Source organism: Lithobates pipiens, unplaced genomic scaffold, assembly GCF_037356315.1.
Source record: "Lithobates pipiens isolate NorthernLeopardFrog02 unplaced genomic scaffold, aLitPip1_a1.2 Scaffold_8, whole genome shotgun sequence".
Lineage (NCBI taxonomy): Eukaryota > Metazoa > Chordata > Amphibia > Anura > Ranidae > Lithobates > Lithobates pipiens.
In genome coordinates, this window is record NW_027507903.1 from 123757373 (window position 1) to 123784900 (window position 27528).

Consider the following 27528-nt stretch of genomic DNA (forward strand, 5'->3'; position numbering starts at 1 on the left):
ATCCATTTACTTACTAAATTATATAAGTCTATACATTCCAACTCACATATTTGCCATCTCCAAAGAAGCATCTCAAATGCTTTAGCAAAGTCTAGATATACTTTATGCACAGTCAACCCTTTGTCTACATTTCTGGTTAAACCAAATACAGTGGCTATAGAAAATAATCACCCCCTTTAATATGATCACATTTTGTTGCTTTGCAGCCTGAAATAAAGACAGACACAGTTTTTGTTTTATCCAGTTGTATTTACTCAGTGCAACTTATAACATCCAAGTGAAAGATATAACAACAACACAACAGAATCACTGAGTTGGAAAAAGGATCACCCTCTTGTTTCAGTATTTTTTTGGACCACCTTTTGCTTTAGATACAACCTTTAGTCTGTTGGGATATGTCTCTACTAACTTTGCACATCTAGACTTTGCAGGACTAATCAAGTTCAGTTAAATCTGATGGTTACCATCAATGGACTGCAGTCTTCAAGTCATTCCACAGATTTTCAATGGAGTTTAAGCCTGCGCTCTGACTAATGCCGCGTACACACGATCAAACAATCCGGTGGAAAAGTCCGGCGAACTCAAGTCCGCCGGACAATCCCCCCATGTTTAGCCTCCGGCGGACTTTTTTTGATGTCCCCGCCCAGTATGATGTCACAGTCCCAGAGGATGCTGGGACTGTGACATCATACTGGGCGGGGACATCATCCGGTGATGTCCCTATATAAGTCGCTGCGCGCCGTGTCCCGGTCATTGTGAGCAGAGAGAGTGACGAGGCAACATCTGAAGAGAAGAACAGAAGACGTCGACAGCGGCGGCGCGGCGACAGAAGACCGGGCCACCGCCTGTAAAAGAGCTAGAAGAAGGTGCGGTGGCCCAGCAAGAAGAACTGAAGAGGGGGACAAGACCCCCGAAGTCGGAAGAAGAGGGCGGCGGCGAAGAAGAAAGCCGGGCTCCTCCGCTAGCAAAAGAGCTAGCAGAAGATAGCGGAGGAGTCTGGCAAGAAGACCCCCGAAGACGGAAGACCCCCGGAGCTGCGCAATAAACTATTTTAACCCTTGTGTGTTGTGTTTTTTTTAACTTTTTTTTTACAGGTGAATGGGTAGGGGTACATTGTACCCCATAATCATTCACATAGGGTTGGGGGCCAGTATCCGGGGGCCCCTTATTAAAGGGGGCTCCCGGATTCCGATAAGCCCCCTGCCCGCAGACCCTGACAACCAACGGCCAGGGTTGTCGGGAAGAGGCCCTTGTCCTCATCAACATGGGGACAAGGTGCCCTTCCCAAAGGCATCCCCCCATGTTGAGGGCACACGGCCTGGTACGGCTCAGGAGGGGGGGGGGGCGCTCGCTCGTCCCCCCCCTTTCCTGGCCGACCGGGTAGCGTGCTCGGACAAGGGTCTGGGGGCGACCCCCACGCCGATTTTTTGGGCGTTGGGGTTCCCCTTTAAGTCCATACCAGGTGACGGGGCCAGCGACGCCTCCTTTGCTGGCCCCGTCTACCTGGAGACGCGCTCAAAATGAGCGGACTTTCCTCCGCGTGTGTGGGCGAGTCCATTCATTTCAAAAGTACGGTGGATAGTCCGGCGGACTTAGTACGACGTATTAGTCTGCTGAAAAAGTGCCGTGTGTGGGCAAGTAGCCCGTTCGGACAGTCCGGTGGGAAGTCCGATGGACTAAGTCCGCTGGATAGTCGGCTACGTGTGTACGCGGCATAAGCCATACCCTATTCTCTTTATTATATTTGGAACGCCTCCTGTATAATGATATTACAATGGTGTCTGTGGTCCGCTATGGTCATAATTAGCTTCATGGCCTAACTGGTGTCTTGTTTTATGCTTTGTTGTTCACAACTAAGCATGTTGCAGTAGCACCTGAGCTTAAAGAGGAAGTAAACCCTGATGAGTTTACTTCCTCTTTCATTCCCTGCAAAGGCAAAGCATAATGGACTACTATGCATCGCATAGTAATCCATTATGTGTCACTTACCTGACACAGGGGACAGCGATGTCACCGCTGTCCCCTGTAGTCCGGCGCATCCATCTTCTCGGTGGGTCTCGCTGCTCCGCCGCTATCATTCGGTGAAGCCGTGATGATGTCACTCCCGCGCATGCGCACGGGAGCCACCACGCGCGTCATCTTCGTAGTTGACAGTGCCGCGCTCAGTGCGCCTGCGCGCCGCTGTCTACGACGCATGCTCCGTAGACAGCGGTGCCTGTCTTTCGGCAAATATCTCCTAAACCATGTAGGTTTAGGAGATATTTCTTGGACCTACAGGTAAGCCTTAATCTAGGCTTATCTGTAGGTCAAAGTGTGTTGTAAGGGTTTACAACCACTTTAGTTTTCAGATTTTCAGGAATCCTGGTGATGTGGTGGTATGTTGTTTTAAAATAGAACAGAGTGTGTTTCTGCAAAGGCCTTTTTGACTTTCTCAGAACTTTTCATTAGAAAATAAACTTTAGCTTTCACCAGCACCAAATCAGCTTGCTCATTGCTTTAGTTTTGGTTCTAGCTAGAGTCAAGATGGAGAATTCCATAATTATGTTCTTTCAGATGACAATGTAGCAGAGATTTTCTCTGCCTCTGAAGAATGACAGTTTTTAAAATTGAACATTATCCTGGCACTATAAATGCTTAGAGTTTCTGGAAGTTTGCGTTCTCTGTTCCAGTGACTGTGGAGTCATTGAGCTTGTTTCCTTGAATAATGGATAGGTTTAGGGATACAGAACTCTGGACACTGGACAATATTCATGTTATATTTCTTAGATTATAGGACCTCTTTATTTCTATTAATATGTCTATAATATTGTAAGCTCCTTTGCATATGCTACTGTAATAACGTGGAGGACTGTGTCTGTGTTTCCAGGGGACCTCCTATCAGTATAACACCCGGACGTCTGACTCCATCGGGTGTCAGTTGGGCTGATAAGGTGAAAGCCAGTCATGGAAATTCTACAAATAATCAACCTACTGAGATTGTGCATCCATGTTCAGCAGTTCCTATGCAGAGAGCCCTTCATGAAAATGGTAAAAATATAAAGCTGCCTTCTACAAAAATCATGATGGTAGAAAGTAGATGTAGAATTAATGTCTAATAGATTTTGTTTACGGAGATACTAGAACAGATTGATAAACAAAAGGGAGGAAGTACTTACTGACAACACCAGTGGAGTAAAGAGCTCTACAATTTGACTAATATATGTAAAAAACAACAAAGATTCCCAGCTCACTTACCAACCAGCCTGCAACAAACCAAATTGCCCTGTCTAAGAGTTTATGTAAAACAAGGGGTTTAGTTTGCACAGGTTGGCAAATATGTGCATAAGCTGCAGAGGCCACTTCACGGCATCCCAGTATATCTGCAGTCTTAACACTATATATTTTGAGAGCCTCCAAATTTGCAGCACTTATATAATAATGGACAGATTGAGGGCAGGTATGCTTGGAGGGAGCCCACCCCTCCTTAAAGGTAAAAGAATGCACTGGACACCCAGCGATAGCACAGTGTCCCCTCACAAATTCACCATTAGTACAAACAAATGGCAACCACCCCAATCTGTAACTGGCCTTTGCCGCAAGGAGCACCCCTTGTGTTAATGTGAACTGTTAGACAGGACAGTTCGGTTTGTTGCAGGCTGGTTGGTAAGTGAGCTGGGAATATTTCTTTGTTGTTTTTTGACATGCGCCACCCTTTCATGTGCTCCTTCCTGCATAGGCCAGTTACAGATTGGGGTGGCTGCCATTTGTTTATGACTAATATATGTCAGTATTTCCCAAACATTTTCCTTGACAGACCATGGTTTTTGAACTTCTGGGTAGAATTACAAGTTTAAAGTTATATCAATGTCTTGTTGTTTTTTTTTTTTATTTAAAAATATGTCATACTTACCTGCTCTGTGCAGTGGTTTTGCACAGAGCAGCACCAATCCTTCTTTTCTTGGGTCCCTCACCAGCGCTTCTGGCCCCTCCCTCCTGCCGAGTGCCCTCACAGCAAGCAGCCCGCTATGGGGCACGCGAACCAAGCCGATGCTCTGTGTGTCCATTCAAACATCATGAAGCCGCACCCCCCCCCCCTCTCCTTGATTCATTTACAGTGACAGCAGTGGGAGCCAATGGCGCCTGCTCTGTGTCTCAGCTAATCAGGAGGGAGAGTCCCAGACAGCAGAGTCTCTTGTGCAATATCGCTGGATTGAAATGGGGCTCGGGTAAGTATAAGGGGGCCGAGGGAGGGCTGCTGCACACAGAAGATTTTTTAGAATGCATTAAGATAAAAAACCTTCTGCTGTCTCTTGAGTCAGTGCCCTTATAAGTTATGTACCTGAAGAAATCGTATACCCAGTGAAGTCAGAACGTGTAAGCCAGTTTTGCAGCATTAGAGCCAGGCAGCTATCATCTTCAGAGGGAGAATTCAACATGGGCTGTATTTTTCTCAGAAAAGGATCTCTTAAAATGTATGTAAATGTGTTTTTTTTAAAAGTTATGTAATGTTTGTAGATCATTACACTGAAATACCGGCCCAGTGCTGACATAATCACTCAGGATCACAGTCCACTCTGGCAGAGCGGGTAAAGGGTGGCAACGCTACGCAAGAAATTCAAAAGAAGTTTTGCAGTATTGTCAGCTCTTGTCTGGAAATTAAGTAACTGAAGATTTACAGGATCAACATATGAAATGGGAATTATTCCTATGGAATTTAAAGCTGAACTCCAAGTAGGATGTTAATTGCATTCTTACATTGGTCCAGCTTTGAATTTGCCAAGAGATGTGGAAAAAAAGATTTCTGCTAATGACAATGGCAATGGTGGCAAATGTATCTAACTTATCCCTATCTTCTCCGTCAGCTGGCGCTCTCCTCTTGGACTACAAGGGTTTTGAATTTTCCCTTGGGTTTAGCTTAAAGTCTCTGCTGTGATCTTAAAGACCTTTGAGAATGAATTACTTTCATACACTTTAAGGCTGACACATGAGCGATTCTACTGCTACTCTGAGACAAATCGCCAATGACAGGATCTCTAAAAAGGTGCCTGTTTGTCCCAATGAAATTGCTCTCTTTGTAGCCGCACCCAGCAAGGAGTCACTCCATCGCTGGCCCAAATGCTGCTGTATCTTGATCACTGTCGATAGGAGCAACATCTCGCTGGGAGCAAATTCTGTGAGACAAACAGGCAGCCTATTATTTTCCTGCTATGGGTAATTTTGACAAATGGCCAGCAGGTGGTCACTAGCTCCCGAGTCGCCCGTGTGTCATCAGCCTAATAGATGGAAAAAGATATTGAGTTTTACCTACGTATACAGTTGTGCTTAAGTTTACACACCTTGGCAGAATATATGATTTCTTGGCCATTTTTCAGAGAATATGAATGATAACACAAAAACTTTTCTTTCACTCATGGTTAGTGTTTATTATCAATCAACTGTGTTTACTCTTTTTAAATCATAATAGCAACAGAAACTACCCAAATGACCCTGATCAAAAGTTTACATACCCCAGTTCTTAAAGTGACACTAAAGGTTTTTTTTTTTTCTTTAAATGACAAACATATCATACTTACCTCCACCGTGCAGCTAGTTTTGCACAGAGTGGCCCCTAACCTGCTCTTCTGGGGCCCCTCGGCAGCTCTCGTGGCTCCTCCCCACATTAGATAACCCTCTGGGAGAAGCGCTCTCCGGGGGGGGGGGGGTGGTTACCTTGGGGGTGCGCTCCCGAGTCCAGCATTGCAGGACTCTGCCCCGTCCCCCGTCGACATCATTGGATTTGATTGACACCAACGGGAGCCAGTGGCTGCGCTGCTATCAATCTATCCAAACAAAAGCCGAGAACCCGGGCAGCGAGAGAGCGTGTCCCCTGGGACAAGTTCGAGACCATATGATCGGGATCCCCCCACATGCCTTGATCAGCACCAGGCTCAGCCTCTCAGCCTGAGCCAGCCTCTCCCACTCCTTACGAAGCTCTGAAAACCGAGCGATCAGCGTTGTTTGATCACTCGATTCTCAGTGTTAGAGGCAGTGGGGGACAGATGCAGCATCGGACCGATGCTGCATCCACCTAGGTAAGTATGATAAACAAAAAAAAGAGAATGCCATACTTCTCTTTTAAAGTAAATTTGTAAATTAAAGGTACATTTTTTTTATTATTAATATTTTTTGTTTTTGCTATGGAGATTTTTTTGTCTTCTCCTTTTTGCCAAGGCATGCATTTCCTTTATGCCTGAATTAAGACAGATTTTGTTTATATAAACAGGATGTGCAAAATAATGTTTTCCTGATCCCGTTCTGTATGTATCATTCTGTATGTAGCTCTTTTTATTCAATCAGTCTTTGCAATTAGAGAATATAACTCCGTGTTACCTATTGAGCTCCCATTGGCTTTGTGTGTCAATGGAGACTTTGTAAACACAGCAGTCATACTCTGTTACTGTTTCTAGTGGTGTTGAGAAGCTCTTACTAAACACCACCCTCTCTCCCTCTAAAGCTTTTTATTTTTCTCTCCGTAATAAATCTATCAGTGAGGATAAGGAAGTGGAGTGGACAGACTCCAGATGGGAACACTAGTTCTGTGTCTTTGTTTTTCTATGTTAAGAAATAAAATTGAAAGCGTATTTAAAAAATGTCCTTGGGGAATAAAACTTGAGATCACAAACCCCAGGTTATAATGTTACTTACTGTCTGCTGCTTTGGTTTTATATATGAGACATTCTGAGATCCCCGAGTATCCCTGTATGGAGCTGGTTGTGTCAGTTTGTCCTTTTGCCAGCAGCCAATGGTTTCTGGAGAAGAGGAGGATAGATGACTGAGAATTACCATTTTACAAGATCATGTATGGAGATTTAAAGGCATTCATCTTATTTCCACAGATGGGCTTTATACAAACAAGAGACAATTTATGTGTTTTTGCTTAGCTAGTAATTTTAAAGTACCAGTTGAAGAGTACCTTTTATGTATTTGGAAGTATTTATTTTGTGTTGCTAATTTATCATTTATCTTAGTCTAGTACTATCTGTGATACTTTTTTTTTTATTTGCACTAACAGTTAAACTTTCAGGACAAGTTTTCGGGGTGTATTCCTTTCTTCTTGGGCCAAACAGTAATGATACACAAAGTTTGAAATATCAAAAGCACAATTTGTATCTCTGCTGGCACAGTTTTTTTTAAAGGGCTCTTACACTTAATTTTGCCAGGTAGAAAAATTAGAATACCCTGTTTGGCTTCATAATAATGGCAGCTAGGGCAAGACAGAGACCTCTGAGGTCCTGTAGAAATATAAGGGGGTTTATTTACTAAAGTTGGAAAGTGCAGTTCTGTATGGTAGCCAATCAGCTTCTAACTTCAGCTTGTTCAATTAAGCTTTTGCAATAAAACCTGAAAGCTGATTGGTTTCCATGCAGAACTGCATCAGATTTTGCAGTCTCCAAGCTTTAGTAAATCAACCCCACAAAGTTGTTCAGCCCACCATTGGTTCATAACTAAAATATTGGTCCTAGGTGGTCTTTACTCCTTTAAAAAAAAAAAAAAAAAGAAAAGCTAATCGGATTTGTCAAAGTCACACACGTTAATTTATGTGCATTGCTGTTTAGATGTTAGATATATTAAATATGCTTTTGTTTTATAATGGATTTTACAGATCGGATTGATGGGGAAGGCTGGGAGACAGTACAGCGAGGAAGGCCCATCCGCTCCAGATCTTCAGCTATGACAAACAAGCCTGCTTCTAATCCAGATGCAAGACTTCCACAGAAGGATGACAGTGACAAAGAAAACATATGTTTTAAGCCTCCAGAGGATACCAAGAAAGAGACATCAAAGCCAGAACACCTTCCTGTACTTGTGGAACCCCCACCTAAGGAGTTACTATGCCCATGTGAAATTCCTCGGACAGAGATCACACAGGTAGGGGCAATCCACTGCCATATCAGATTTTTAGACGCAAGTCTATGCAAGTTAACCTCGAAGAACAAAACATTTTCTACTTAAAAAATATTTTTTAAGTCTTTCTTGCTAGTATAACTATGCCACCATGGCACCAGTGACTTATTTCCATAGCCTGCACAGTAGCTTCAATTAAAGTACACCCATTATGAGAGACAAACAGGGACTGCCATTAGTGAATTCTTAATGAAAATACTAGTTGCCTGGCTGTGTCTGGCTTTAATATTTTGAGTCACAGGCTCAAAGTCCCATTTTTGTGTTTGTTTTTGTTTAAAAATAACAAACATGTTATAATCTGCTCTGTGCAGTGGTTTTGCACAGAGCAACCCTGATCCTCCTCTTCTTGGGTTCCTAGTCGGTGCTCCTGGACCCTCTCTCCTGCCGAGTGCCCCCACAGCAAGCAGCTTGCTATGGGAGCACCTGAGCCACTGCTCTGTGTCCATACGGACACTGAGCTGCGGCTCGGCACAGCCCTCTCTCAGTCCTCATTGGCTCACTGACTTTAACTGACAGCTTAACCATTGGCTCCCGCTGCTGTCTCAGCCAATGAGGAGGGAGAGTCCCACACAGCCGAGACTCTCATGCAACATCACTGGGTAGAGATGGGGCTCAGGTATTAGATGGGCTGAGAGGGGCTGCTACACAGATTCTTTTTTATCTTAATGCATAGAATGCATTACGATAAAAAACCTTCTGCCTTTAGAACCACTTTAATTCTATACTTGTTTGAACTTTGACTCAAAGCATTGAAGCCAAAGCATCAGCATGACAGCCAGGCAACCAACATTCTGACGAAGAGAGGTCAGGAATTGGCAACATACATCATTCTCTCAGGGCAGTCATACTCAAAGCCACACACATTCCCACATTTCATACAAGTCACTAAATACAATGTAGTCAGTACTTCGTTTTGACAGGTACTGCTTGCACTTCCGAAGTTTGCCCCCCTCCTTGTCCGCAACCTTTTGGGACATGCTACAGGTCCCACGAAGCTGGAACCATCCACAGGGTGCAGCGTGGCTCATGCATGCATGCGTGGTGGGAAGCCGGTTTTGAAGCCAAAAGAAGTCACAGTCGGCTACCCACAGTTAATATTCTGGTGCCAGGGACTTGTAGATTAGCGAAGACCTGGCCCAGTTGAGGGCAGCGCTGAATTTCTCGACAGTTGAATGAATGTTTTTTAAAAGTCATCAGCTACACTTTTTGTAGCTGCTGACTTTTGATTTTTTGAAACCTGGCTGAAGAACTGCAAATTTAGTTGGAGTCCTCCAGGGTAGGGAAAATGTGTATTTTTCGGGTAGGTAGATTTGTTTTTATGTGATTTAAAGAGGTGGTTGCAGTTTGTCTATGTTTAACAACTAAGGCCCCTTTCAGACCTACAAATCCGTTTTTACTCCTCTGCTTGCTCAGCAGGGATCGCTCCGTTGATCCCTGCTAAGCCGGTGGGTGACAAGTCCGACTCTGCACTCTGTTCAGGGATGAGCCTGTCAGAGCTCCGCTCTCTCCTATGGGGGGATCCGAAGATTACGTCTGGATTTTGTGGAGCAGATCGGATCGGGGCGGATAGGATGTCAGCGGACATGTCACCGCTGACATCCGACGCTCCATAGACCTGCATGGAGCGCCCATTCAGATCCGCCTAAAAAACTGACAGGCGGATCTGAACGGTCTACACATGTGAAAGGGGCCTTACTTAAAGATGAAGTTTAGGAACACATTAAAAAAATAAATAAACAATCATACAAACTGTCATCTGCTTCTGTGTCACAGGATAGCACAAGTAAGTGCACTCCTGTGACCCACGAGAAGTTTGGACAAAGGAGCTTATACTTCTCTTTTAATATTTTTTTTAAGTTTTAAGGTGCAAATCTAGACTTCATATGTGATGGTATAGTTAGTCTTTGAAGGATGTCCGTATAATTTGCTCTTGTAGAAGTCTGGGGTTTTAATAGTTAAAGTCAGTCATGCTGGACCAGTGTGGAACCATGCCTTTCTTTTTGCTTTGTACGTTGAGGCAAGCACTGGTTAGTGGATGGAATGTCTGGGCCTGGCAGCCACAAGATATTTGCACAGAAGAGCTCCCAGCTGGATAACAACAGCAGTGGAAATTTCTGTGAATGATGGACATGCAATGCACAGCCAAAAATTTGTTAGGTTTTAATTTGGCAGCAGATTGCTTAAGAATAAACTGATAGGGAACAAGCAATCAATTTTCCTGTAGTTGGCTCAAACCAGCGATTAAAGCTGTACAGTAGGCAGTATGTGGTAATTGCAAGAGGAGAATCTAGGTAATGGAGCCGGCAGTGTGACTGGAAGAGGGTCAGGCAGGACAGTGTGAACTGGCTTTTTTAACTCAGCTACATTAAAGGACAGCTATATTATTAGCTGCCTTATTGTTCTTAACAATGTTTAGCCAATATTTTTAAGGCCACTATGTGTCATTTTAATTCATTTATGTCTCTCTTTCGTGCACTAACAAAAATGGAAAATACTGAGAAACCATGAGGACAGGATTTAAATGCTTCGCCACCTATACTCATTGTTTAATCAAGATTCCAGTTGTACTTCTTTTTGCTTTAAAATGGCTGTTTAATGATGGTTCTGTCATGTCGCTGGTCACTTGTAATATACATATAAGGTTGATGTGTGCAGTAGCCATTGCTGCCCTGCTTTAGTGCAGGGTTTGTGTATATGGGCATTTTTTTGCTTCTAAACTGATTGATTGACCATACAATTCAATATAATGCAAATACAGCCTTAAGCTGGCTATAGATAGTTCAAATCTATTCGATCAATGTATGGGCAGACTGATTGTATTCAAGTCGATCTCTCGTTAAACTTGGATACAACCAGCATGTCGGATTTTTAGCATGTGTTTATTGCCAGCAGCTAAAGTCACTATAGCAAAAATCTTTGTGTTATCCCGGCACGGACAGCTCCCTGCGTACCCCCCCAGCTGAACACAATAGCTCCTATTGGAGGGATTCCCCCATCAAAATTGACTGTGTTAATGGGGGAATCGAGTGAAAATCACATCATCTATGGCCTTCCTTATGGACAGCCAGTCACAATCTTTGATCTCTCCAATAACGTGTAAGAGTGCTTTAATTTGTGTCTTAACTGCTTCTCTTCCCATGCAAGTCAACAGAAATGAAAAGCTTAAAGGGAAGTAAGCCATTGGCCCACACACCCAAGAATGAATTTGAATGATCTCAGAAGTGATCCCAAATGCAAGGGACATGCACATAAAAAAAATAGAAAGCTGCATTTACTCTTCTAAACTATCCCAGCTCTCAAGTAGTTGGCCAGGACTGTCTTTACCCTCAAATTAGTGTTGCATATCGTATGAAAGAGTGTCAAATATCCAAGTGAGAAAAAGTATGTTTGACAGATGTATGGTTGAGGCAAACTTCATTCCCATGGGTAAGAAGTAATACTAAATTAGCTGAGATTACACTGTATAGTACCCAATGAAAGTAACTTTGGTAGAATTTTTGACCTTAGGCATTCCACGGTGCTTTACCTTGCCTATCCAGCCAGGTGGGATTTTCATAGATATGTTTCTCACTTGGTCAACAGTGGATTTGATTGATATAACATAGAACAATAAAGCTGAATACTTTGGATATGCTATTACTCCTCTTAACAGTCTGATCACATCTGTGCAGTGTGCTTTAGGTGTGTTTTACATTCCCTATATGTGTGCTACCATTCAACTCTATATAACGTTCAGTTTGATGAATACGCATTAAAGATGGAGCAAGCATGATCTTTTTTTAATGCACGGCATCTAAAGCACATGAAAAGTGCACAGATGTGTATACGGCCTTATACTTTGCCTACTTACTTGTGAACAGCCTGGGAATTGCATTATTTTAGTGCATATAATGTTTACATACAAATGTTGAGTTTAAACCCCTGCGAGACCATTGTGTGGCAAGGATTTAGCCATACCTACATGATATATAGACAAACGTTAACAAGTTTAAAAGCATAAATTATTTATAATTTATACTGACCTGCGCCTGATGGCCTACGTCATTTGCACTGTCCATGGTACCAATATGAGTAGATCTATTTATTTTCATGGGGAAAAAAATAAATAAATACATATATATGCATACATATATATATATATATATATATATATATATATATATATGTGTGTAAACCTATAGGTAGCAGTAGTTTGGCAGGCAGATGTGCTTCTACCTTTGTTTTTGCTTGATTAAAAAAGAAAAAGCCTGGAATAAGCAGGTGGTACATCAATTACCAACTGGTTAACCTGTGTGGCAAGGGCCTGCCTGATTGCATACAGATTGAAACTCCTAAGGTTTGACCTCATATTATATGGTTTTGGTAAATCTGAAGGAAAAACCAATGGTGTGTTTGGGGCTTAACATACATTATGTGCCAGCACACCATGGATCCCTTTCATAAGGACCAAGTCTTTGCTAAAGAAATTACTTCACAGTGCAAATAATGCAATGTTTTAGGGTCGCTCAGGACCCCTTGTCTCATGGCTGATGAAGGGGTCCTGTGTGGCCCCAAAAGGTTGCTATATTTGCACTGTGATATGATATTTCTAGTAAAGACTTGCACTTTATGGCAAGGATTCATGGCATGATGTCAACACATTTCCTCACTACTAGGGATAAGCTCAGGTGGGTTCGGACATAAGTCCGGACCGACCTGAGCTATACTGCTGACAGCCAATCAGAGGCGGCAGAGTTATTCCCCACTCTACGGCTGCATATATACACACCCCTGTGTACGTATGGCTGCAGACCCCTATGATTGGCTGTCGGCTTTGACAGCTTCCTGGCAGGACAGCTCAGGCTGGTTTGAACTCATTTCCGTACCTGCCTGAGCTCATCTCAACTTTGCAAGGAATTAAACTGTCCAATCAGAGACAGCGGGCCACACATAAAAAAATATATATAGATATACTGTATACTTATCCTTTTTTATTATGTTGACTTTCAGAGCTAAAAAAATTTGTAAATCTGCCTGTGTCCTGTGCTTATATACGACATTAATAATGATCGCAGTCTCCGCACTAAGGCAATGCATGAAGGGAGAATGTACAAATGATGCATTTTACTTCAAGCACACTGGTGGATAATTTATTTTAATGGAGACTAAACACTCACTGCTCTGGTTTCTATCACTAGCTAGGGATCTATTTTATCTTATGTTTTCTGTTTACATGTTTATACTCCTGTATATTCTCTATAATAGGACTTGCCAAGTAAAGGAACAACAGACATGATTGGACTAAACACTAGGCCAGAGAATGAATCCTGTTAGACTAGGTTTGGCTTATTTTCCTTCTGCCTTGCTGGCATCTCCTTGCTCGGCATGGCAAAACTCTTTTGTAGCTGGTGAATTACGATGCATTAAACAGTGGTGGTAAATAGTCAGACAGAGATTAATCTGGAGCACCCTGCCAGCAGAGGACAAATGGCAGCGACGTCTTTCAGAGTTTGTCGGTTGTTTGATTTTGGCAAGCTGTGTGAGTGATGGCAGAGCAGCTAAGACACATCTCATTTCTCTGCAGTAAGATGATGGTGACTTGTTTGTATCAACATCCAAATAGCTTCTTATAATGGGTATTGATTTGTCAGCAAACTGGCAGTGATGCGATCTTCCCCTGTAGTCTGCTCCTCCCACACTCATCATTAGTACAGCGTTCAGAATTCCAGCCAACAAGTATAGAAGGGGTTATGGCTTCCACATTAATAACAGTACTGCTAAATGATTTAGTCTGATCTCTGTTTGTTTGTATCATCGTTTTATAGCAAATGTACACATATAGATCAAAAACATCTGCAGTAAATCCTATATTTTATAATTGTCTACAGAGGTCATTTCAATTCTCACTTTAAGTAAGGTTGTGTTATTGCTATTTTTTTTTTTGCTATTTTTATCATATATATAGAAATGAATGTAGTATTCAGGTCCCCAATTCAAGCATTTTTAGGAGCCAGAAAGCAGCTTGTGTTTCCACTGACAACTCCAGAAAGCTCTCAGAAAAGCCAGGCAGCAGCTGTACTTTTTGGCACGTTGGCTACCTATCTCCTGGGATTTCTGTATTCCTGACGTAGCGTAATATCGTTTGCCAGAGTTTAAAGGGTAACTCCACTTTCCTGGGGAAAAAATAGCAAATAAAAAAAATATAGCATATACAGTTGTAACACAAACCATATTGCAATTGAATGGTCTTAAAATTACCTTTCCTTTTTGATCTGCGGTGCAGTCATTTTCTGTAAAATTGAATGCAATATGGCAACCTGGAGGCCTTCTGTACACAGCCAGTGTACAGTGTAGTAAGTGGAACTGCTGGACCCCTCCCACAGCTCTGCTTGCTGCATAGACTATGCACAGCACAGTGATGGTGTCACTGCTACTCTTACAAGGTAATATCTGTGGTTGCAGGGGCATAGCTAGTACATCTGCACCCCCCCCCCCCAAGATAAATGGTATGTGGCAATAGAGCGGCATCGTGCCAAAACTGTGGGTGGGATCAGATTGCATCAACAGTGGGAGGGGCATAAATGGCCATATGCTTTATTGACTGTGCCACAAGCGAATATGTAACAGACAATACAAACCTCAGTACACTCATTTTAATAAAGTAAAGCTGTTCTATTGCATATCCTTTACTACACATAGCTAATCTTAAAGTGATATTGAAGACTTGTTTATTTTTTAAATAACAAACATGTTATACTTACCTGCTCTGTGTAATGGTTTTGCACAGAGCAGCCCCAATCCTCTTCTTCTCGGGTCCCTCGCTGGCGCCCCAGGCTCCTCCCTCCCGCGGGGTGCCCCCACAGCAAGCAGCTTGCTATGGGGGCATCCAAGCAGGCACACTCCCAAGCCACGGTTCTGTGTGTCCATTCATACGCAGAGCAGTGGCTCGTCCCCGCCCACTTCGTCTCCTGATTGGCTGTGCCAATGGCTCCCGCTGCTGCCAAAAGCCAGTCAGGAGTGTGAGTCTTCGGAGAGCCAAGGCTCTCATGGACATCACTGAATCGAGAGGGGGCTCAGCTAAGTGTTAGGTGAGGCTGGGGTGGCTGCTGCACACAGAGTTTCTTTTTATCTTCATGCATAGAATGCAGGAAGGTAAAAAGACCTTGTGCCTTTACAACCACTTTCAACAAGGAATGTGCAGCAGTCAGGAGTAGGAAATGTAAAACACAGTGAGGGGAATTTATCAAAACTGGTGCTATCTGGAATAGCCACGCATAGCAGCTTCTATCTTTAGCTTGCTCATCTTTGAAAATGAAGGCTATGAGCTGATTGGTTGCCAGATTCTGTCTGCTCTAGTTTTGATAAATTCTGACAGGCGCTAGGACCGGTCTTGTATTCTGAGCCACTTTTTGCTGCATCTGCATCCACCAGAGAGCTTCACCTATAGAAGTGGGTGCACAGATCCGAATGCAGACACTGTGCATGCGGATACATGCTTCCCTTCCTGCCTGCATGTCAAATTTTTACATTTGACTATGTATATTTACTGTATAATATCACATCGTATCCATCTATACATAACGTATTACAAATAAGACCATGTAAATACCAATTAAGTAAAAAAAAAAAAAAAAAAAAAAAATTATAAAGATAAAAAAATTCTATTTAATTATAAAAATTAAGAAAAATGTATTAAAAATTAAATATCTTAATATAGACAAAGATACACTAATTCGTCATAAAGGATATCGTGAAATAAATTATAAAGGTCATAAAACAATATAAATATTTATCGTTGTACAGCTAGCCTGGCTTATAGTGCCTTACTTGTGCGTATGTTTGACTCATATTTTATGAGAATAAATTGGTCTTAAATGGAGAGCACTAGATCTCGCCATTCTGTTTTTATACATATTCTGATCATTGCACACTCGTTAACCACTTATGTGGAATTGAGGACTTCAGGTGTCAACTTTACACCAGTCCCTTTGATATCCCCAGAGGGGAACTGCTTTATTTGACCCGCTGGTAAAACAGTAGTCAAATTATGAGGTGAGCAGCCTAATACACAGGTGGAAGAGAGCACGAGCAAGGTTTATTTGGATCATCTTACACAAATGGTGGATTGTTTTCTGTCACCTGTTTTACTCATCCTTTTTCATGGACTGGAATATTTAGTTCATGTCTTCATTGTATTGTTTATACACATTGTATTTTTAGTAGCACAGCACTATTTATTTATGCATCTACAATATGTCACAAAAGTGCGTACACCCCTCACATTTTTGTAAATTATTTATTATATCTTTTCATGTGAGAACATTGAAGAAATTACACTTTGCTACAATGTAAAGTAGTGAGTGTACAGCTTGAATAATAGTGTAAATTTGCTGTCCCCTCAAAAAAACTCAACACACTTTAATGCCTAAACTGCTGGCAACAAAAGTGAGTACACCCCTAATTGAAAATGTCCAAATTGGGCCCAAAGTGTTAATATTTTGTGTGGCCACCGTTATTTTCTGGGACTGCCTTAACCCTCTTCGGCATGGAGTTCACCAGAGCTACACAGGTTGCCACCGGAGTCCTCTTCCACTCCTCCATGACGACATCACGGAGGTGGTGGATGTTAGAGACCTTGCGCTCCTCCACCATCTATTTGAGGATGCCCCACAGATGCTCAATAGGGTTTAGGTCTGAAAACATGCTTGGCCAGTCCATCACCTTTAACCTCAGATTCTTTAGCAAGGCAGTGGTAATCTTGGAGGTGTGTTTGGAGTTGTTATCATGTTGGATTACTGCCCTGCAACCCAATCTCCAAAGGGAGGGGATCATGCTCTGCTCCAGCATGTGTCAGGGCTGGGCTCAGCCATTCCTTCTGTGAGCTGGCCGCTCAGCTGTGGGCTAATTGCCAGCTCCCATCTCTATCCAGAGTTACTCAGCTGTTGATGATCCTGCTTATCATTCCTGCCTACTTAGAGCCGGTTCACACAGGGGCGACACGACTTTGAACAGGACTTTTGGAGGCAACTTGGACACGACTTGAACACGACTTGGGCACGGCTTGGGGCGACTTACAACACAACTTTAAGTCGCCCCAGGCCAAGCGACTTTTGCCGTGGCCAATCAGAGAATGAGCTCTGAAAGGGGAACTCCACGCCAAATAAAAAAAAAAAATTGGCGTGGGTTCCCCCTCCGAGGGCATACCAGGCCCTTAGGTCTGGTATGGATTCTAAGGGGAAACCCCTACGCCGAAAAAAACTGCGTGGGGGTCCCCCCCAGATCCATACCAGACCCTTATCCTAGCACGGTACCCGACTGGCCAGGAAAGGGGGTTGGGACGAGCAAGCGCCCCCCCCTCCTGAGCCGTACCAGGCCGTGTGCCCTCAACATGGGGGGGTGCCTTGGGGAAGGGGGGGACAGCTCCGGGGGTCTTCTGTCTTCGGGGGTCTTCCCGCCGGACTCCTCCGCTATCTTCTGCTAGCTGTTTTACTAGCGGAGGAGCCCGGCTTTCTTCTTCGCTGCCGCCCTCTTCTTCCGACTTCGGGGGTCTTGTCCCCCTCTTCGGTTCTTCTTGCCGGGCCACAGCGCCTTCTTCTAGCTCTTTTACAAGCGGTGGCCCAGTCTTCTGTTGCTGCTGCCGCCCGCTCGCTCGTCCCCACCCCCTTTCCTGGCCGGCCAGGTACCGTGCTCGGATAAGAGTCTGGTATGGGTCTGGGGGGGGGGACCCCCACGCTGTTTTTTTCGGTGTAGGGGTTTCCCCTTAGAATCCATACCAGACCTAAGGGCCTGGTATGCCCACGCCAATTATTTTTTTAAATTTGGCGTGGAGTTCCCCTTTCAGAGCTCATTCTCTGATTGGCCACGGCAAAAGTTGCCTGGCCTGGGGCGACTTAAAGTCATGTTGTAAGTCGCCCCAAGCCGTGCCCAAGTCATGTTCAAGTCGTGTCCAAGTTGCCTCCAAAAGTCGTGTCGCCCCTGTGTGAACCTGGTTTCCCCTTAGAATCCATACCAGACCTAAGGGCCTGGTATGCTCTCGGAGGGGGAACCCACGCCAATTTTTCTTTTAATTTGGCGTGGAGTTCCCTCTTGAGAGCTGATAATTATGTCAGAGTCGCCTCCGTATAGACGGAGATCCGACTTGGAGGCGACCTCCATTGAAATCAATGGGTACCAGTCGCCTACAAGTTGGATTGAAGTAGTACAGGAACCTTTTCTGAAGTCGGAGCGACTTCAGTAGCGTGCATTAAGACGGCTCTCATTCACTTACATTGATTTTTACATGTCCGACCTGAGGCGACTAGGGGCGACCTGAAGTCGGATCTGAGTCGCCCCTGTGTGAACCGGCTCTTAAGCTCCTTAAGCTCCATGGTCGACCAAAGAAGTTGAGTGCACATGCTCAGCATCATATTCAGAGGTTGTGTTTGGGAAATAGATGTATAAGTGCTGCCTGCATTGCTGCAGAGGTTGAAGGGGTGGGGGATTAGCCTGTCAGTGCTCAGACCATATGCCGCACACTGCATAAAATTGGTCTGCATGGCTTTCGTCCCAGAAGGAAGCCTCTTCTAAAGATGATTCACAAGAAAGCCCGCAAACTGTTTGCTGAAGACAAGCAGACTAAGGACATGGATTACTACAACCATGCCCTATGGTCTGATGAGACCAAGATAAACTTATTTGGTTCACATGATGTAAAGTGTGTGTGGCAGCAACAAGGTGAGGACTAAAAAGGCAAGTGTGGCTTGTCTACAGTCAAGCATGGTGGTGGGAGTGTCATGGTCTGGGGCTGCATGAGTGCCTCCGGCACAATGAATGCAAGCATGTACTAAGACATACTAATCAGAGCATGACCCCCTTCCTTTCGGAGATGGAGCCGCAGGACAGTATTCCAACATGATGACGACCCCAAACACACCTCCACGAGGACCACTGCCTTGCTAAAGAAGCTGAGGATAAAGGTGATGGACTGGCCAAGCATGTCTCCAGACCTAAACCCTATTGAGCATCTGTGGGGCATCCTCAAACGGAAGGTGGGGGAGCGCAAGATCTCGAACATCCAACAGCTCTGTGATGTCATCATGGAGGAGTGGCAGAGGACTCCAGTGGCAACCTGTGAAGCTCTGGTGAACTCTATACCCAAGAGGGTTAAGGCAGGGCTGTAAAATAATGATGGCCACACAAATTGATACTTTGGGCCCAATTTGGACATTTTCATTTAGGGGGAATACTCACTTTTGTTGTTTAGACATCAATGGCTGTGTGTTGAGTTATTTTGAGGGGACAGCAAATTTACACTGTTATACAAGCTGTACACTCACTATTTTACATTGTAGCAAAATGTCATTTCTTCAATGTTGTCACATGAAAAGATATAATAAAATCTTTACAATAAATGTGAGGGGTGTACTCACTTTTGTGAAATACTGTATATACCTGTGCCAAATAGGACAAATCGCAGCACCTGTATATTGTACTTACTGATGCCAAATACATGTAAATACAGCTTTTTCTGTTTCTGACAAAGAATAGGTGCAGGTGCTCCAGTTCCACCTCCCAAATGGTGCTTGTGGCCCAGCTGCGCTGGAGGATCTCAAAGGGACACAGTTAAATAAAGACTGAGCCTACTTGCTGTTTACATGGCACACACATGCCACAGTCCTTGTACACAATATGCTTTAATTTCTATGCTGTAAGTGAGAGCCTTATGCCCTGTACACGCGATCGGAAATTCCACCAGCAAAAGTCTGATGTGAGCATTTGGTCGGAAATTCCGGCCGTGTGTATGCTCCATCAGACTTTTGCTGGCAGAATTTCCTCCAGCAAAAGATTGAGAGCAGGTTCTCTATTTTTCCGATGGAAAAAGTTACGATTAGAAATTCCATTTGCCTGTAGCAATTCCGTAGTATTGTAAGTTACCGCGTTCTTGTCGGTCGAAAGTTCAGAGAAGTTTTGTGTGACCGTGTGTATGCAAGCCATGCTGGAGCGGAATTCTGTCGGAAAAACCATCCAAGATCTTTCCGACGGAAATTCCGCTCATGTGTAGGTGGCATAATAGACACAACACTCAGCACAATCATTTTATAAATTTTTTTAAAGTGTGGTACACACTGGATGAATATCGGCCGATTCAACAGAAACCAGCTGACATTTGGCCAGTGTATACAACAGCCTGTCCGTCAGAAGCTAACGTCCAGCTTCTTTGAAACTGATATGCTGGAAAAGCCAATCGCCATCCGATCAAAGCTGGTAGTGAATGGCTGCGAGCGCTGACTGGTGTGTTCTGATGGGGGGGGGGGGGTGCTCCACTGCCTCTTTCCCTTAGTTGGAATGGTGGCGCCCAGACCCGAGAACCAAGGGATGGGTCAGCCTCGGGCGGCCGACATCACGGGCGCCCTGGACAGGTAAGTCTGCTTATTAAAAGTCAGCAGCTACAGTGTTTGCAGCTGCTGACTTTTAATTTTTTTTTTTTAAGCTGGCCCTCCTCTTTAAGCTCAGGTGCATCCTGTTTTCACTGATCATCCTTGAGATGTTTCCACAACTTGATTGAAGTCTACCTGTGGTAAATTCAGTTGATTGGACATGATTTGGAAAGATACACACCTGTCTTCATATGGTCCCACAGTTAACAGTGAATGTCGGAACACAAACCAAGCCATAAAGTCCAAGGAATTGTTGTCAGAGACAGTATTTTATCGAGGCACAGATCTGGTAAAGGGTGCAGAAAAGCCTCTGCAGCATCGAAGGTCCCAATGAGCACAGTGGCCTCCATTATCTGTAAAAGGAACAAGTTTGGAACCACCAGGACGCTTTCTAAAGCTGGCCCCCTGGCCAAACTGAGCGATCAGGGAAAAAAGGGCCTTAGTCAGAATGGTGACCTGGAGAGGAAAACTTTCCAAAAGAACAACCATCTCTGAAGCACTCCACCAATGAGGCCTGTATGGTAGAGGGGCTGGGCGGAAGCCACTCAACAGGAAAAGGCACATGACAGCCCATCTGGAGTTTGCCAAAAGGCACCTGAAGGACTCTGAGGCCATGAGAAACAACATTTTCTGGTCTGATGAAACAAAGATTGAACTATTTGACCTGAATGGCAAGCGTCATGTCTGCAGGAAACCAGGGATGGCTCATCACCTGGCCAATATCATCTCTACAGTGAAGCATGGTGGTGGCAGCATCATGCTGTGGGGGTGTTTTTTTTAGCAGCAGGAACTGGGAGACTAGTCAGGATCGAAGAAAATATGAATGCAACAATGTACAGAGACATCCTTGATGAAAACCTGCTCCAGAGTGCTCTGGACCTCAGACTGGGGCAAATGTTCATCTTCCAACAGGACAAAGATCCTAAGCACAGAGTCAAGAGAACAAAGAAGTGGCTACGGGACAACTCTGTGCATTTCCTTGAGTGACCCAGCCAGAGTCCAGACTTGAACCCGATTGAACATCTCTGGAGAGATCTGAAAATGTCTGTGCACCGACGCTCCCCATTCAACCCGATGGAGCTTGAGAGGTCCTGCAAAGAAGAATGGGAGAAACTGCCCAAAAATAGGTGTGCCAAGCTTGAAGCATTATACTCAAAAAGACTTGAGGCTGTAATTGGTACCAAAGGTATTGAGCAAAGGCTGTGAATATTTCTGTACATGTGATTTTTTTTTATTTTTATTAAATTTGCAAAGATTTCAAACAAACGTCTTTCATGTTGTCATTATGAGGCATTGTTTGTAGAATTTTGAGGAAAATGTTGAAATAAGGCTGTAACATAACAAAATGTGGAAAAATTAAAGCGCTGTGAATACATTCCGGATGCACTGTAAATGCTTAGCTAGTCAGCAAATTGGAGAAAAGCTCCCTTTATGCATTATGGGCTATTGCATTGTTTAGGGAAGTGCAAACATAGGCGAAAAATGTAAAAAACAAAACGGTGCTCGGGCACAGTACAAAACCAAGGAAAACAAGGAGGTGGTGATCAGGACCAGGGTGCAAGGTGCGTGTTGGTCCGAGCAAAAATAGTGGAAATTTCTGGCATAATAATAAAAAAAAAAGACAAAGCAAAAAAAAGTGTGGGGGGGGGGGGTAAATAGTAATAAAGTGTGCAAAACATGGCTTAAGAGAAATAAACATGAAAGAAAACACAGCAAAGAGGCAAGACGGAATCCGCAATATTCGTACATCTATTAGTAATAAGATAAGAAGGGTGAGTATGATGCCATATTATTTAAGCCCTTGGGAGCCAATGTTTGCACAGTAAACATCCTGTGAAATTATTTTTGTAGCAATAGGCGATTTCTTACATGTTTCTGTCTGATCATTGCTATCATGTGTTTGATGCTGCGGGAGGTTTGTCATGATAAATACTCTTTTGTCAATGGCAACCCTGGTATCACTTCTATGTTTTTGAAAATGATGCCCGAAAGGTCCAGTGTTTTCCCACGTGTGAAAAAAAATAACCACACGGTTTAAAGAGGCTTTTTAATATTTTATCAGCTTGATCTGTGTATCTGCATTTTTTTTCTAGCAATGCCTAGTAAAATTTATAAAAAAATCAGAGTGGCTGGTGTTCTACTACAGTTTAAGTATTTTAAGCTGAAATTTTCTGATCAAAGATGATTTGTTATGATATATTTCTGACAGCCCTTGAGAAGTGTAACATCAATTATAGGTAAAGCAAAGGGTGGAAAAAGATGTCTGTACTTTGACCCAGTACGATAGTAAATAAAAGATTTCTGGTGAATGATATCATTGTATAGAACATGTTTTCAAGGAAGTCATCACCAGCACAGGCACAGAAGCAAAGAACATCCAAGGGATTACAGGGCACAATCTTTGGCAATGACTCAGTGAGTAATAGGATTGAGAAGCCTTCATGTCATTCCAAGGTTTACTCCGGAAAACTTCCCAAACCACCAAAGATATTTGCTGTAAGCAGGTTAAACCTTCAGTGTAGGAGCAGGGTTTGGCGTCAGAACAGCATTCTGAAGAGCTCTGTACACTGTTCATTGTTTGCAGAAATACAAAAAAGAAAATACAAAAAGTTTGTGGTTTTCATTTATAATTCTCTGATCACATACATACATAAAAAAGGGCTCTGATGGCAAAAAGTTATTTAGTGGCATATAATACAGTATGAAGACAGAAAAAAACAGCTGTGTATATGTTTTAAGTGGTTACATGGTTTGATAGTTCTGCATGCAGCAAACTGAACCAGAGAAAAGGGTGCATCCTGGGAGGGGCATTGGGGGGAAACTGCTCATAGGGTTGAAGTTGGGGCTCATCTAAAACACAGGATATAGCTGGCAGCAAAATCTTATTTTACATTTGTCCAGATGCTTTACTCCTGTATTGTTTACATGTGTACAAGCGTACACTGTAAATTCAGACTATTAGTTGCTAAGACACAGGCAGCTATTGGCACCTAGAGTCCCTTGTTGCTGCCTAGCGTGGTTCACTGCTGGAACACAGGCAGCTATTGCTGTCTAGCATCCTTCATTGTTAGGGTGCAAGTGGCTTTTGCTACCTAGGATCCTTCGGTTCTAGGACACAGGCAGCTGTTGCTGCCCAGCCTCCTTTGTTACTAGGATGCAGGTGGCTCTTTTACTACAATAGAGCACATTTGCGTTGTATGCTGTAGGCATATAAACATAAGCACCATATTCTTGAAAACTTTAAATAAAAATATTGAAACAGAAACATTAGCACAAATGCTTGCAAGCGTGCAGTGTAAAAAAAAACAAAAGTCCATACACATGACTGTGGATGTTTTTCTGTTTTGCGTTTACAGATCAGAACACAGCAGGGTTTTACTGAGCTTTATGCAACTGTGTGCATGGGATACTAGCAGGCCTGCATTCATGTAAAATATAAAATAAAAGAAAAAAAATAGTTTTTGCAGCCATGTACATGAACCTTGAGGCTTTACCTATAACCTACTTTGACTGCGGGAAAACGTGATTTCTGGTCGGCGGTCAAAACGTTCCTATACTGAACGTGATTCTTCCACATTCAGGAGAGGGAGATTGAACCTCCCCTAACCGCTGCAGCTCCTAAACGATCATAATAGCCTATGTGTACATTGACACATAGGCTTTTATGAAGTTGAGTTTAGGAGCTTTGGCAAAAAAAATGGCAAAAGCTTCTAAACGGAAGCTTAGGAGCTGTAGTGTACATGAAGTCTTACTGTGCCAGTATCATCTTGGAAAAAAATAAAAATATATTTAGAGGCACTTGTCGTTACTACAAAGATTTGTTCCTGTTGACCAGTAAGTCTGACCATCATACTAATGCCCAATACAACACCAGCTAGGCAAAAGGGGGCAGGATATTACTCAACATTACAGGTATTAAAAGAATCTTGTTTATGGCTTTCTGAAAATCAAGGGAAAAGGGGTTGGAAAGACCAAATGCAAAGGTATGTGCATGCACAAATTAGGCCCTATTCACACCTTTATGATTTGCCATGCATTGGCCAACCTGTGTTAAGTCATGACAAGAGATTTGCCATTGTTTGCACCTGTTCTTATCTTTGTGCTGCACTACCCTGCATTTGTAAAAATAGTACATAGTGCATTTGTGGTGTGGCAAGCAGAGCCGCCATCATCAGGGGACAACCCATACACATGTAGGGGGCCCAGGCCCCAACCAACAAGACTGAGTTGTTGATGCTGTAGTAACAAGCAATTGCTAAAGCAGGGCAGCCACAGAGTAAGCTGATGCAGCCAAAGAGATGCCTCTTTGCTGGATTGGAATTTCTCTTTGCTGAATATATGGGGATGTCTCTGCTGGATTGGACTGTCTCTGTGCTGAATATATGGGGCTGTCCCTTTGGTAGATTGGGAAGTCTCTTTGCTGGGTATATGGGGGTGGCTCTTTGTTGGATTGGAATGTCTCTTTTCTGAATAAATGGGGATGTCTTTTTGCTAAATATATGGGAATGCCGTTTTACTGGATTGGGATGTCTATTTGCTGAAAATCTGAGGATGTCTCTTTGAAGGATTGGGCTGTTTCCTTGCTGAATATATGGGGCCATCTCTTTGCTGGATTGGGATGTCTCTTTGATGGATTGGAATGTCTATTTGCTGAATATATGGGGATGTCTCTTTGCTGGATTGGCTTAATTTTCATATATTAATTTGTAAGAGTTCAAATAAAATTGGGTGCACCGAAGGACTCATTGGATTGACCAGTGGGCAGATTCGGTTGGATAGCCAGGGGGTGGGCCCTGGGGAATGTTGGTGGTCAGGCTCTGAGGGCCAAGGCCTAAAGCTGTGGCTCTGAGGCCCCAAAATTTCTGATGGCTGCCCTGATGGCATTGCACATTTCTTGGCCACATAGACTTCAATGGCAGTACAGGAAAATGGATTTCATGTACGCTTTTGCACATTTTAGCAAATCACCAGCACCCACCTTCTAGCCACTTATACTTTATTCCAGTGAAGGGGATGTCAGTGGTTGCTTTGTGATTTATCATCCCGGCCACTCAATATAAAATAGGAGATGTCAGAGGGCCTTGGACGAAGTTTACAGTGAACTTTTCACCAACTGGGAAAACTAAGGGAATTGTTTGTCAGTTTCTTTAGGACCTACTGTTGTTTTTTATGGTAATTATTCCTTTAAAGCTGAATTCCTGTAATTAAGCTCCTTTGAAAAAAGTGAAGGCACACTATAAGTTACTGTAAGTTCTAGGAGCTGCATGACATCTCCTGGGCTTATCTCTTAATTTTTACATCTGATGGCTATCACTGTATTTCCGGGAGCAGATACACTGATGCTTTAGGTCTACGGCTGGCCATACACAGTTCGAATTTTGGCAGTTTCCTGAATCGAACCATTGATGGACAGGCTGAATGTACCAAGATAATCAATCAATCAAATTGGGTACAACCAGCTTGATGGATTTTCTTGCGATTATCACTAGCGGCTGCCCCCTGCCAGGAGAAGACAATGGCCCGGCAGCAACACTGTGTTGATGGGGGAAATTGAGCAAATTTCTTTCCTGCAACCCATACAGTTATTGCCCCAATACCAGCAGTGGAATGGTTTCAGGGTTCTACTCCATCCCATGCGCAGTTTTCAAATCAAATCTTGGATCGCAAAGCCATAAATGGATTTATTCAGGCTCAGAAATTCTGCATGGAATCCACCAGGGCTGTCAAAGGCTCTCTTCATCAAAGAAACTTTCTGGTCTGTGGGAATATCAAAGATGCAAACTTGCATGCTCCAATTTTTCAGCACATTAGCACTTCCAGTCTGTGGCACTGCCATTTGGCCTGTCTTCCACAACTTAAATATTCACCAGGGTCTTGCCTGCATTCTCAGGGCATTTTCATTGTGGGATATCTGGAGGACTTACTGCTGAGGGAACAACCAGCACAGGTCTAGCTGACAATATTACCTGGACAGTTCAGACCTTGTGAAGGTTTGGCTATATTCTTTCAGCGCTGGAACTGACTCATTTGTCTGGGTCTTATCCCAAACACAGCTCAAGCCAAAGTCTTTCTTCAGGAAAAATTCAAACTTTACCACTGCCAGACTTGAACTTCTAAGCCCAGTAGTCATCTAGGAAGTTCTGAGACTAATGGTAGCCTGCTTTGAGGCAGTCCTGTTTGCTCAGTGCAACCGAAAACCAAAATAGAACGAGGCAGTCCTATCTGCCCATATCAAGGTGTCTGACACTGAAGAGCAGGATTTCCCTGGCCCGGTGGCTCAGAAATCCAATTGTAAAATTAGGGAAGTCCCTTTTTCTGATGCCTTGGAAATAACTCATGACATGTGCTAGCCTGTTGTGCAGGGGACTTGGACTTTGGAAGACTCAGCCAGCAGTCACCCAATTCACATTAGCACCAACTCTGTGGGTTTGTGTGCACCTGAGGCCTTGCCTCGCAGATTAGGCCCAGTTGAATTACCACTATGCAGCTGCAACATGTCTGCACACGGACATCCAATCCGCTGCTATTGGTGACCTCAGACCATACTCCCCTTAATGATTCTAGGGGTATCTGCTTAAAATCTCCTGAGGTAACTGGTGGACATCTTGAACCTTGTACCACTAGCTATAGGGTCTACCTCATCAGAGTCTTCCTTCACTGTGGTTGAACTTCAATGATTTTATTAAAAATAGCTATATTTGAACAGTTGCCACACAAAAAAAATACTAGCAGATAATTGAGCATTAGTATTTTTTCTCTGCCCTCCACTGGAGAGTTATACTTTAGAAAGCAGATAATTTGGTAAATTATACTTTCCCACTCTACATTGAATTGATATCCTGCTTAGTTCACAACAGATTGATCATTGCCTAAAGTGCCACACCCTCCAACTGAAAGCCTTCTCTCTATTCCACAAGTATTTTACAAATTCAATATGCAGCATCCATCTTAGATTTAAGAAACACCTCCAAGTACACATAACCTTATATAAGCGAGCGAGGCACTGTTCATTTTATGCTGTCTTCAGTTGTCCTTTAAAGTGATACTAAAGTCTCGTTTTTTCATTTTCATTTAAAAATAACAAACATGTTATACTTACCTGCTTTGTGCAGTGGTTTTGCACAGGGCAGCCATGATCCTCCTCTTCACGGGTCACTCTACAACCCTTCTGGCCCCTCCCTCCTGCCGAGTGCCCCCACAGCAAGCAGCT

The 27528-nt window shown here is 43.4% G+C and overlaps 1 protein-coding gene across 6 annotated transcripts in view; it reads left to right on the forward strand.

Annotated features, from left to right (window-relative positions):
- SCAPER (S-phase cyclin A associated protein in the ER) overlaps positions 1 to 27528 on the forward strand; it is a 399576-nt gene that overhangs the window by 85533 nt on the left and 286515 nt on the right. For all 6 annotated transcript variants that reach the window (XM_077472442.1, XM_077472443.1, XM_077472441.1 and 3 more), the window contains 2 exons: positions 2867 to 3027; positions 7622 to 7887. In XM_077472442.1, coding sequence (XP_077328568.1) covers positions 2867 to 3027; positions 7622 to 7887 — 427 coding nt within the window. The remainder of the gene's footprint in view (positions 1 to 2866; positions 3028 to 7621; positions 7888 to 27528) is intronic.